This window comes from Netta rufina (genome assembly GCF_964035555.1).
Source record: "Netta rufina genome assembly, chromosome: 7".
Classification (NCBI taxonomy): Eukaryota; Metazoa; Chordata; class Aves; order Anseriformes; family Anatidae; genus Netta; species Netta rufina.
The window spans coordinates 8,362,493-8,375,954 of record NC_140130.1 but is presented as its reverse complement, the minus strand read 5'-3'; the positions used below and the strand labels follow the sequence as shown (position 1 = coordinate 8,375,954).

The window sequence follows — 13,462 nt, the reverse complement described above, 5'->3', positions numbered from 1 at the left end:
ATGTACCTGGTTTGGACATGGGAAACCTCTGGAAGCTGCTGTGGGGCTGCAGTACAGTGCTGCTCCAGCATGGCTCCAGGTGTGGGTGTAGCAGCAGATAGTGCATGCCTTATGTGTGTTAAATTTGCCTTGTTTGACACTAAGCCAGACAGGAATAAAAAAATAAAAAAGATAAGGTTTATGAAAGAAAATAAGCTATGTGGTCAGCCTTGTGGCTGCTGGTGATGGTTCAGTGAGGCGCTGACTATGCAAAGGTGGTGTGTATGGTGCCCCCACACTGCTACGGACCTGTAACCAGCCATGGGTGAACCACGTGGTTGTGGTTTCCCCTCCCCCCTCAAAAAATAATTACAAGGCAAGCATTACTTACATGTATAAATATTTATTTGTACTAAAAGTGAGTGTTTCCTAGTAGAGTATGAAGTTCAGAATATATTAAATCATAAGATGCATCAGTTGAGGTACAAATTCCAGTCTCATGTCTTTAATAAATACACTATAAAAAAACTAGTCTGCATACTCTATTTTAATCAGAGGTAATCAGTATACTAAGCTATTTTAAAAGAATAATACAGCATTTGTGTTTTGCTATAACCATTAGGATTTACTGCATTTTTTTTTGGAACTGATTATTTTAGAATGTTTTAGAAGGAGGCAACAGCACTATTTCACTACTTAAAAAATGGCAAATATTGCAATTATGAATTGGAGTATTGCTTTTGTCTTCCAGGTCCCTGCCAGAGGGCCTGAGTAGGAAAGGCACTGGTGCTAGCATGCTGAAAGGCTACTAACATGGTTGGTGCAGCATTTTTCTGAGGTATAATATGGTTTTGTGTTCTTCCCTTTGAATACTTAAAAAAAAAAAAAAAAAAAAAATCCTCTTACAAAAACATTCCCAATTGCATATGTAGTCTTAGACACTGCATCATGGCCACAGCAAAACACGTTTGAGCTGGAGGTGCCACTTGCTATACTAAGTTACAAGCAGAAGCAGGATTGTTTTTACTGAGCATAGATACATTTGTAATTAAAACAAGCACAAGGAGAGGAGAACATTATTTCCATTTCATTTGAAACACACGCTGACTGGTGCTGGGACATCTACTGAAAAGTACAAAAGTCATGAAATCTGGTGGCTGTGATAACTAACAAGTGCAGTGGCCCCTGACTTGCACCTCCACACCATTCCCCTGTGTTCCAGAGCTTTCTCAAAGATCTCTTGCGCTCCACAACATCCCCCTAGGATAGCTTCCCCTGGCTGCCAGCCCACCAGACCCTGAGCCCAGGCAGCACCCTCTGCAGCCACGCTGGGGCTGGGCATGCTGCAGACTCATGGGACAGTGAGCTCAGAGCAGCAACAAAGACCAGTCCAGGTTTATTTGTTTTTTTCTGACTGAATGGGTCAAGCAGGAGGAAGAAAGGAAGAACAGCAAGCAAGTGACTTGTCTAGGCTATTTAAAAAGATCCAGTTAAAAAAGGCATTAAAAAAGTCCTTCTCTTAGCAAAAATTGTCTAAGGCTCAATCTGGATCCAAGCAACTGGATCCAAGCACCAAGTGCCAGCAGCAACCACTTCTCGCCCCAGCAGCTGCTCCTGCACTGGGCGAGGGGTAAAGGAAAAACACTTCATCATTCCTGCTTCATGCAGGAGCACATTTTTATCCTGGTGCCAAGGTCCTGGCTCTGCAGCAGGGACCAGAGTGCAGTGCCAGCAGCACCGAGAGACCCAGCTGGTGTCGCACTGGGCTTCCCAGAGCTGCACTGTGCTGGGAGCAAAGGGCTGGCTGCCTGCTCCTTCCAGCTCCATCATCAGGGTGCTCCTGGCAGCTTCAAGGGGAGAAGGCCCCAACTCAAAGTATTTCCGATTAGTAAAAAACTGTCTGACCCAGGCAGGAAAGTCCTATGAATCAGAATATTGAAAATATCAAGTAGCTGATCGGTATCATAGGGAATCAATCAATCATTGCTCACTCTTAATACAAGTATTTTTAGAAGTAGTGTTAATTCTTTTTTTCCAGTGACCGGTAGTACTCAGTTAGGACTTTCCAAGCTTTGGGGGCCATGAAGCCATCTGGTGGGTTTTCACCTTCGCGAGCAAGCTTTCTCATGCGTGTTCCTGAGATGAAGTCAAAATCGTCGTGCCTACAGCAAAACAGAGACAGAGGTGAGATCAGCACAACAGCTGAATTGTCCCAGCGTAAATCTTCTGCTATGCCAAAGGCACAGTCAGAAAGTTCCCGGCACCATTTCCTCGCCAACTGCAGGCACCAGCAACTTCCCACATGGAGTTTATGATTGGCAGCAATGGTGTCCTCTAAGGGAGCTCTTCCTAGAGGAGCTAGAGTCATAGGTAAAATGCTTCCCTAGCAGCTGTGTAGGCTAAAAAAAAAGAGACACTGGTGCCTGCATTACCTTTTGGGGTCATAGAAATCCATAGCCCTCTTCACTTTGTTGTAAGCAGCCACTCGGAAGGGGATGATTTCTACTGAGGTCAGGCCTGGTGCCATGCTGAGGACCTTCCCTCCTTGTGTAGGTTCGTAGAGGTCCTTCTTGGTCTCAGGGTGAGGCATGCCTGCAGGATCACGCCCTACAATGTAGAAGTTGGCCCCAGCAATCATGCGAGCCCGGCAGTGCCACTGTACCTGTGAAGGAGAGACATGAGGAGCTCTGAGCACTGAGCAGCAACTGCCCTGAACTGCGGAAAAGATCCTGGTGAGCTGGATCCCATACGTGGCAGAGAAGGAAGGATGGACACATATCAGTAGCCTCTCTGCAGTTAATCACTGGCCATCAGGCTCATCTTCCCCTGCTTGGACCTGGTACATCACAGCTCTTCTAAGGAGAGGTGTTTCACAAGAAAAAAAACAGGGATGACAACTGATCTTGTTCCAGTGAATGAAGGAGGTGCTTTGCTGTTTGAATGTGCAAAACCCTTGAGTCAGCCCTTGAGCCCCACGTGGGCAGAGGCTGTCCATATATCCCACTGGTTCCACGAAAAGGCCTGCCTACAAGGTTTCTGCTTGCACCACTGCCTCTGCTCAGCTCGACTCCCCGCGTTTCTTTCCTGCTTGCTTTGTGGTGGGACAAAAGCAATGCTAGACTCTCCAAGGCACCGAACGCACAGCTACCTGCAACACCCACAGAGCCACTGCTGAAGTGTTCTGGCTGCACCTTGGCCCAGGAGCAGCTGATGCTGAATGGAGGCAATGCTTTGGTTCAGGTTTTGGTTGTTGGTGAAACCAATAGGTAACGGGTGTTTGGGCTGTTTGCAGGGTGGTTTGGTGTCTACTGCTTTCCTTCCACAGATTTAGGGACAGAAGAGAAACAACTGGGAAAAAACAAATGAGCACTGCTGCCCAGCACAGCTCAGCTCCGAGCTCTCAGCACAACTCGCAGAAGCGCAGCAGCCTGCACAGCCAAACACTGCTGCGAGGTGGCAGCTGCAGCAAGCAGAGAGTGAAGCAGGGAGGGAACTGACAGCAAAGCAACTGTGACTGACCTTTGCCCTGCGGCTTTCTGGATCTGCACTAGGAAGTCAGCAGCAAGTTTGCCCGCAGGCTAAACTTATACCATGGTTAGCGTGCAGCAACTATACCTCTGTGGGGCCAGCGTAGAGCATGGGAGAGGGGAAGATGGCAACGATGGTTGATTTTGGGTCCAGAACATGCTCCTCGAGCACTGCTGCATGCTGCTTCATTCGCCATTCCAGTGGGACATCGTCGTCTTTGGTCCATCCACCCAGGGGGTGCAGGAGAAGCACAGGGTTTTTGTAGCCCCTCTGCAAGAGCTGGCTCCGCGTATCCTGCATGAGCAGGGCATGCCCATTGTGCACGGGGTTGCGCAGCTGAAACGCAAAGACAGCATCTGAAATGGAAAGATTCAGAGCGTCACAGGCCTGCACTGAGCTTCAGACTCCGCACTGCTTCATTTATCCACTCTGTACATTTTGACACAGCCATAAGATATGCAAGGGTCTGCTGTCCTATCTTCACGTGAAAGAGACCTTAAATACCTTAGATGAGTATTTAACACAGGTACAGTGACCCTGCCAAGTTTATTTTCATTGCACATCCTTCCTTTGGGACCAATTTCAGTTTGATCAGCTCTCCTGTCATGTTTTGAGATGCCTCTGGGGAAAAATGTAAACCTCTGCTGAGTTCCCTGGCTTTGAAAGCTATTTGTCACCTCCCCAACCTCTATGGCACCTTCATGAAGGCCAGCACTATCTCCCTCTTTAAACACCAAAAGGAAATGAGTGTGCAAGGACTGGCATCTCCACTGCTGATGGTCACTGCTGCTGATGGTCCCCTCTGCTGCTGGGATGCTGTAGCACTGCACAGCATGGCAGGTGAGGGTTGGAAGGGTTACTTCACACTTACTGTGCAAAACTTAATTAGTCCTAATGTTTTGATCTTGCAGGAACACTACAAAGGCCTTGTCTCTGGTGGCAGAGGTGAGAAGTGAGCCAGGCAGAGATGCCAGGTGTAACAGGAGATTTATGGGGTCAAATTACATAGACTGACTTACAGACTGAGCTCTTCAGATTGGGCTGCTCCCTTTGAAACCTTGTTTTGCAGAAGTGCCCCTTAGCCCATACTAGGGCTGTTTCCACAGACACCTCTGGTGCACAGAAACAGGAGTTCATGAGAACACAATTGACTGATGGGTGTAAACTACTTATGGGTATAAACAACCTCTCAGTCTGCTCCCTAAGGACTTGCCAAACAGACTGAAGGCAAGTCCTGCTTAGAAACCCTTCTCTGGAAATACTGAGACAATACAGCATTGGGTGGCCATCAAATGCCCCACAGACTGCCAAGACAGCCCCCGGGGTTGAGCACTACCTGCAAGTAACCAGAACTCTTTGTGCCTGAAGGCCAAGCACTCAGCACAGGACTTTACATGCTCTGGGTGTGGAAGAAGAGGGCCTGGCCTGCCAGGGAGGACAGAGGAGTCGTGAGCAGCACGCTCAGCACTCTCCAGTCCTGTGTCTGGAAAAGCCCACTGGGGAAGCTGCCTGACACAAGTACTGCTCCTACCCTTGGAGTAACTCTGTGCAGTGTAAACCCCACACTGTTTTTGTGTTGTGGCCTGCTTTGCACTTACTGCTCTCCTCACTGTTCCATCCCAGTCTCAGAAGCATATGAAAGCAATCTGGCAGGTGCTGAAAGGCCGGGAGCGAGCAATCACAGACCACAAGCATCTCCTAGTGTCAGGAAAGATGGGGGGAGGGCACACACTTGAGAGGCTCATGAATTAGTGAGCCAGCTGGAAAGCTAGTAGGGCAAGCTCCCCGGTCCACCTGACAAGTCTGTAGTGTATCACAGGGATCTAATGATACAGCATGAATTAGCCAGTTACCCATTAACCAGTTAACCCATTAACCAATTAACCTCATGCAAAATAATGGCACTAATGATAAGATTTCTTGGTAAGAAGAGCAGAGTCATTGGTGCTAGCCCAAGACACTCAACTCACCAGCATTCATTTCTCTGAACTTCTGCTTGAGGTCGAGTGGTGTCAGCCGGTACTGGTCCAGTCCGTCATTCCATTTGATTTTCTCCAGCACAAGGAGCTCTCCACCAACCAGCCAGTCTCCACTCTCCATCACCATCTGTGAATTACACACAGGTTACATCAGGACGGAAAAAAATCTCTCATTTCCCAGCCTCCTTTGAAAAGCACTAGGTATGATTCTGCTTGTGGAGTGATCTTTCTTTCTTTTCAACCTTGCAGGTTGAAAACATTACCAAAGTGGCAATGTGATCTGAATGTCATGAGCAGTGCAGTGACATAAACCAAGGCATCAGCTGCAAAGACCGTACCACTGCACCCAGCTAGGTGCCAGACTTCTCTCTGCAGCGTGGAGGTCAAGAAGTTAGGGCACTAGACCTTCCTCCATCTGAGCTTTTGCTCTTGCAAAGTCTTTCCACAGAACAAACAGTGCTCTGGTGGTGGCAACACCACTGTGTTGCCCACCTTTTGTTCCCTCCTATGCTGGAAATGTTATTATCCTCCTGGGGCGCTGCCTGGGGAGTATGCAGCCCCACGATTTGTTGAATCCTCCTCTGGCTGTAATAATGAGGCTTCCAACCCCATTCAAAGCAACCTAGTGCCATTAGCCTGCATTGACCAGCTCAGGATCTCAAGTCTTTATATGAAATCCCTACATTGGCATTACTGTACTGTCACAGCTGTTTTCTTCGCTGTCAATGGTATCATTAAACTTTCATAACTAAGATTGCTCTGTCAAGAGAGCAACTGCTACTAAATAATTGAGAGAAGTATTTTAAGGTAAGGGAAAAGAATTAGTATGGCTTTGGCCTTTTTAGTTCAAGCTGCTTGGCATAGCTTGCAGCTCTCCCTTACTAAGAGATGATATTCTTTGTATGGCCAGCAAAGAGAAGGAAAAAGATAAGGCGTAAAAATACAACCCCTTTGTTGGCTGCCTGCATGAAAGCTACATTGAGGAGTAAAGCATAGCTAAAAAGGAGCATGAGCCAGGGATTTGCAGCGTCAATGTTTGGCAGAATCACTGACATCATCATGCCCTCAAGAGCAGGAAAACCTTTGGATCTAAGTTGCTAAGCATGTTAAAAACATTTGGATGTTGGTACACTCATGAAAATAAATGAATGAGAGGAGCAGTACGCTTGTTTTCCCTTTCTACCATTTGTTATCTGACCGATGCTCTTGCTAAGCAGCAAGTGCAGGGTTAACAGTTGCTTGTAAGCCTGAAAATTCAGCCCTCCTGCATGCTTGAGAAGTGATGGTTCTCAGTGAGGAGCGGGGCTTGGAGAGCTGACAGGACACCCAACACCATGGAAACCTCAGAGGAGTTTGGTTCTCCAGCCCCCTGTGGCACATTGCTAATCCTGGCCACGTTTTTGACAATAGGAGGGACAGGGACAAACCTACTTTGACGTGTGGGTGCTTGGCACAGGTGGTGCCCCAGATGCGGGCACAGCGCTCCTCCTTCCTGTGCTCAAAGTACTCAGGGTTCTTCAGGATCGCCACCTTGCGCCCCTCGTAGCTGAGCGCCAGTGCTCCGCAGCCCTCCAGCCGCTGCTTGTCCTCCGTGGAAACTGGCAGCACAATGGGGATGGTCAGGTTGATAACGCCGTCTGGCAAGAGAAGGGTGGATGTTAGCATCCTCTGAAGACCTAGAGCACCAGCACTGCTCAAAGTGTCCCCACACTACTTCAGATGGACTATGGGAGGGTGATGGGAGAGGCTGGAGGGGGCACTGAGTAAACAGAGGTTTTCAGAGGCTGAAAACAGGAGGCCAGGTTTTCCACGATTAGTTCACCATCATGTGAATTTATTCACTATCCAATTTTTGTTTTGTGCTGCTAATAAATACCAATGTTAGTGGACTAAAAAAGCTCCTTATCTTAGTGCTAGCGATGTCTCAAAGATACCTGGAATACTTATTTATTTTCTGGACTCTTTCCCAGGAAGATATTTCTTTTTCAGTTGGCTTGTTTTGAAGTCTCTTTGAAAAATTTAAACATACATGATACATACAGTCTGGCTATAACCCGTCTCCTCTTCCAGGACAAAATCTCCATTAAGGCCACTCCAGCGTGGTTTTGCCTGGTGGCATCTCTCACAACCATGAAAAATCACTGCACTGCCCTATTTGCACGTCTCTTGAATCAACTCTTCCAACAGGGAAAACATCATGTTTTCTTTTTTTTTTTTTTTTTCCTTGTTGTCTCTGTACTGTTACCCCTCTTAGTTTATCTTTGCAGTCCATTTTTGATCTATTCTTTGTATATACAGTGAATCTATGTTTGCATGTGTGGTTTCTAATCTCTGTGTTATCTCTAAATGCCTTGAAGTTGATTTTATCCCCCCCCTCTTCTCACTTCCCCACTAAGGTCTTCCCACTCAGATATTAATACATAAGAAGCAGTCTGTCCCATGGACTGCCATTCATAAACAAGAGCAAACAAATCACTGATTCACTTTGTTCTGATCTGACTAAAATCATTTTGGACCCTTGAGAGTCTTAATTTGAGGATTTTGCCTATGATGTAGATTTTGTTTAATCTTTATTAAAATTTTCCATTTAATTCATGACTTGGTATCATCTGCCAGACAGAAATTTTCAAGCAACTGCATGAACAATCAGATACCTGTAACCAGTCATATGTGAATCAATCAGTATCAACTTTATATATTTAAGAAATATTAACCAGTGATCAGTCAATAAAGTCAATGTGGAAAGTCAGCATGGCATTTTCAAACGCAAGACACTAATAAAAAATCACTCCAGTGAAAATTACTAGGATTTTTGTGCAGAGTGGTCAACAGGACATGGGGTATACATGCCATTTTGTAAACAGCGGAATCATAAATGGGATGTGGGTGTGTTAGTGTTAATAATTTAAATAGCAAAAAAATCAGAGCAAAAAATCTAATTGTAGTGATTTCCATATAACCTGAGGACAGTTAAATACATACCAGCTACAGAGTGATTCTTTCCTGGGAGAATACAAACACAAATAAGATAATTAACACTCACAGGCACCAGTTATGGTTTCCAGAATCAAAGCAGCTCGGTTGAAACCTCCAGCAAACACTGTGTGTCAGCGGGCAGGGCAGGGCGCTCCCTCACAAACATGGTCTTTGCCAGCCAGCCCAACAGTGGTCATCCAGCCGCACACACTCAAAGGGATGCGCAGCATCGGTGCTGTCTCTCAATCTATTTTTAACAGTGCTCTTGTTCTATCAGTATGCCAATGTGGGATTTACTCCTCAGTGCGTGAAAAATGCCTGGTTGTCAACCACAAGAGAGGAGGACAGACTCATGCTGATGCTGGGCCACTGAACCAGATCACAGATGTCCCGCGCACAGCTTGCTCCTGCTGGGCTGCCTAAAACATCACCTACACCCCCTGGGTAAGAAAAACTGGGCCACAAACTTTAGAAAGACCATCATGGAAGCTCTTGGGCAAGGCACGCCCAATCCCACCACCCACAGCCTCTGAGTAGCAGAGCTCTGGGGCAACACATTCATTTTGGGGCACCTCTGGGACCTTGTCAGGTGTGCAAGGGGCAGCTTGAAGACCACAGCTCCAGGTCTGACGACAAGGAAATGTACTTTTGAATGCTGTTTACACAGCGTTTAGGCTACTGCATGCCTGAAAGTTGAAGAACACTACAGACGCCCACATGCAGACCCTGCTCCAGTCCAACATGGCAGTCCTGAACTGTTTGCATTTGGGGTGCAGTGCCTGAATCCCAGTGCCAGCAGTAAATTACTGCCCTGCATGACCAAGGCAGGACCAGGGTCCTCTAGAAGGAGAACAAGACTCCCTACAATGAGTCCTTCACCAAGATCCCAAGCCCTGAGGCCAGAGAGCCATACTGGATCTACAGAACCCAACGCATGCACCCATTCACTGTGTGCATGGCAATGGCATCTCCATCTGAGACATGGGATGCACATATCAACTACCCCAAACTCTGTAATAGTCACTGCCTGAGCATTATTTGCCTCTTCCAGGGATGAAAAAACTCTTATTAAGCTGCTAATCAGTAGCTAAATCTGATTTATTTCAAGCTACAGTAATGGGGAAGGGGGAAAACAGGAAAAATGAAAGAGAAATCAGCCCCTGGCCCTGTTTCCAAGGATCAGCTACCCTCTCCTCTCATCTGAAATTCAGCCTGGCAGTCTTCCCTGGCAGAACCATGCAGGGTTAAGAGGTTTTATGTATATATATATATATATAATGGCAGCCAAGACCTTTGAACAGCATGATGTCGGATTTCTAGCATGTGACACGGGGCCCTGGCTACAGCACTGTGAACTTTGTCACCTTTTGTACTCTTTGGCGCATTTCAGAGCACAGCTTCCCAGCTCCCGCACTCCTTTACGAGGGCTTGCATGTAGCACTTCAGAGGAAAGGGGGCTTAAAACACAGCTGAGCATCAAGCTGTTCCACATGAGTGCCTGCTAAAGCACCACAGTGTGAGTGTCAGGTCTCCCAAAGCGTAGGATTCGTACCGTTCAGCAGGGTGCCGAAATGGATCACTTGCAGGTACTCTGCCTCGCGCATGAAGCCCTTCAGTGGCGTGGCCCAGCCTTCACTCAGCACTTGCACCCACTGCAGATCCAGCTGCAAAACAAACCCAGAGGGCACTCCTGTCACCAGCTCTCACTGCTCTTCCTTTCCTTCTGCTGCAAGAGCAGTCTCACCATTTAGTGTAAAATGGAGAACATTCATAAAGGGGAAAAAAGTGGTGTTGGGGGTCAGTGTGATGATTGTTTTGTTTTGTTTTTTAAAGCTAGATCTGTATTCTTCCACAGCACAACCATGTGTGGGGCTGTCCTAATACAACCAATGAATTTGATGGCCCTGGCATGCTACAGGACAGAGCAGAGAGACACAACAGGATGAAGTGTCTGAGGATGAGAACTACACTTCATTTCGTCATAACACATAGCCATGAAAGGACACAGCAATCAAAGGAATCACAAAATCAACACAAAAGTGATTAGAGGACTGGAACTCATCTCCTGTGAAGACAGGCTGAGGGAGCTGGTGTTGTTCAGCCTGGAGAAGATAAGGCTCCGGGGTGACCATACAGCGGCCTTCTAGTACCTAGAGGAGGCTACAGGAAAGCAGGGAAGGACTCTTTGTCACGGGATGTGGTGATGGGACAAGAGGGAATGGCTTTAAGCTAAAAGAGGGTAGGTTTAAATTACATATAAGGAAGAAATTCTTCATTATGTAGGTGGTGAGGCACTGGCACAGGCTGCCCAGAGAAGCTGTGGCTGCCCCATCCCTGGAGGTGTTCAAGACCAGGTTGGATGGGGCTTTGAGCAACCTGGTCTGGTGGGATGTGTCCCTGTGCATGACAGGGTGTTGGAACTGGATGGGCTTTAACGTCCCTTCCAACCCAAACCAGCCTGCAATTCTATGAACAGAGCACCATTTAGCCACATCCCTGTCTATGCTTCTGCCCTTCAAAAAACAAACCAATGACTGAGTCAGTGCAGCATTCAAATGAGATTTTACCTTCGTGATCTCTATGGATGGTAGCATGTCTGCTTCAGCTCGGACACTATCAAGTTTATTTTCAGGTACAAACAGCTCAAGAACATCCTTAATCGATGCGCGGGGCACAATGTTCTGAAAGAGAGAGAGAGACAGCACTCCTAACACTGCTTTTCAAACGCACACCAGTAAGTCAGTATGTGAAGTCAGATTTATGAGCTGCTGGTGGTAGTGGTAAAAAAAAATGACCTACTTGTGTCTGCAGGAGCTCCACAACCTGCTGAATGCATTCAGACACTGATGCAACGTTTGTTTTCAACACTAGTTCAGGAGATTCAGGCTTCTCATAGTCTGAGTCAATCCCTGTGAATCCTATGGACAATTAAACCCAAACCAAATTCATTTAATGTAATACTCCATGCTCTAGAGTTAACACCACTATACAAACAACTAGCAAGCATTCAAGCTGTACTGAGTACTAGAAGTGATGCTTGTTGTAGTAAGATTAGGAAAATACGATACCCCTGTGTACTACAAAGAGCCTTTACTAACCCACCTCCAGAGATCTTCTACATGCAAAGCTGCAAAGATAAGCTATCTGACACTTTGTTAAGCAAAAGGCAAATTAAGAGCTCATTCTTGCATACCTTTGATCTCTCCAGCTCTTGCCTTTTTGTACAGTCCCTTTACATCTCTGCTTTCACAAATATTAAGAGGAGCATCTACAAAGATTTCGAAGAAAGGAAGCCCAGCTGCCTCATGAATTTTCCGTGCATTTTGACGATCCTGTTTCAAGAAAGTTGGGAAACCGTATGTGTCTGCATTGCAACAAATACCTTCCTACTAAATGACATTCCCTGGAATTTTACACAGGTAAATTCATCTTTGGTACGGATTTATTAAATCTAAACCAATTCTAATTAAAGGTTTATATCTCTTTTCCCCCTTTTTCTTTAAAGATACGTTAGAAGACCTCTTCATTAAGTGGGATAGCAGAACCTGATGATGTGAATTAGTCCTGTGTTTTTTAAAAAAAAAAAAAGGCAACTATTCAACAATTTAAATTAGCTTGATACTGGCAGATATTTGGCATTCTCAGGAAGGATGAGCTTCCTCAGGAAGGATCAAGCTTCTTCAAATAAAGTACTGATACCACTAAGACAGGCTATTTTTTATGCCTCTTTTCTGCCTCCTAACAAGTTAAGAGTAGGAGCTTTTATAATAAGATTTCAAACATCACTTAACTTTTAACCAATTCTGAAAGCAAAAATGATATGTCCAGCAGCACTCCAGAAGCTTCTACTGATCATTTATAGCTCTGTATGCTGGTGGCATTGCACAAAAGACTGGACAAGAAGCTAAAGGAACATCTGATGGCATATACATAAACGTCTCTTTCCTAGGAACATTCATGAGATCAAGGCCATCCAGAAGAGAGCAGCATATGATGCAGAGAGTTTACCTTTGAAAAAGGAGAAATGAAACTCGTTATGCAGACGAGCCCAGCATCAGCAAACAACCTGGCCACCTCTGCAATGCGGCGGATGTTCTCCTCACGGTCTCCGGCTGAGAAACCCAGGTTTTTATTCAAGCCATGCCGAACATTATCACCATCCAGGGAATAGCAGGGGATGCCATGAGAGACCAAGTACTCTTCCAGAGCAAAGCCGATGGTTGTCTTACCAGCTCCAGAAAGGCCTGTTGGAGACAGAAAAGTGAGGTTCAAGTTTGAGTTCATAAGAATGAAAATGACTCCACAACCTAATTCTTCCTGAGATGCTGGCAACATCCTCCTGTCTGGACCTGCTTTAGCAAAAATGAGGTAGGGAGGTTGAAGTAACTTTTTCAGTGTATTGTTACTGCCACAGCACCCTGGTCAAACCTTCTTACTCCAGGGGTGGTATTAATGCTATGCAAAATGCTGTTAGACCCTCCCATCTGGACGGGTTCAGCCCAGCTGTGTTGCAGAAGTACATCCTGCTGGGCCATGGTGGAACAAGCAGGTGTCAGGAAGTGGAGGAAGCTTTAAAGGATGCTGTTGCCTCTATGTCTTTCAATATCTTCCTCCTCCTCTTCCCCCTCTGGACAGCCAACCGCTCTCCTGGAGTGGTCCAAGGAGAGATTCTTGCCGCAAGTGCATGCAGTGGGATGGGCTCCAACAGCAGCAACAGCCCCTGCGCATCCACAGACACCTCCACTTACACAAGAACAGAAGCCACAGATCTGTAACAGCAGAACAGGATGGCTCTGCGTCTCCTGGAGTCAGGTCAGCAACCAGAAAGTCACCAATCCTAAGTGAGGTGGCTGCTTCCCACCCCATCTCAATACACTCACACAGCAAGCACTTGCTACTGCCTGTGTAGCAGAGCGGCAAGAGGACCTGGGGCACCAAAACCGCTCCTTTCACTTGGGTGGAGATGCACGTGTTGAAAGCTCCTTGAGATGGAAGAGGAT

General features: G+C 46.4%; 1 protein-coding gene across 1 annotated transcript in view; it reads right to left on the bottom strand.

Moving 5' to 3' along the window:
* Positions 1-29: 29 nt before the first annotated feature.
* PAPSS2 (3'-phosphoadenosine 5'-phosphosulfate synthase 2) overlaps positions 30-13,462 on the bottom strand; it is a 30,771-nt gene continuing 17,338 nt past the window's right edge. Inside the window, exons 3-12 of the mRNA XM_084290243.1 lie at positions 12,471-12,706; positions 11,656-11,794; positions 11,262-11,380; positions 11,030-11,143; positions 10,015-10,126; positions 6,918-7,123; positions 5,478-5,613; positions 3,595-3,863; positions 2,412-2,641; positions 30-2,141 (exon numbers count right to left, since the gene is read on the bottom strand). Coding sequence (XP_084146369.1) covers positions 2,000-2,141; positions 2,412-2,641; positions 3,595-3,863; positions 5,478-5,613; positions 6,918-7,123; positions 10,015-10,126; positions 11,030-11,143; positions 11,262-11,380; positions 11,656-11,794; positions 12,471-12,706 — 1,703 coding nt within the window. The 3' untranslated portion in view covers positions 30-1,999. The remainder of the gene's footprint in view (positions 2,142-2,411; positions 2,642-3,594; positions 3,864-5,477; positions 5,614-6,917; positions 7,124-10,014; positions 10,127-11,029; positions 11,144-11,261; positions 11,381-11,655; positions 11,795-12,470; positions 12,707-13,462) is intronic.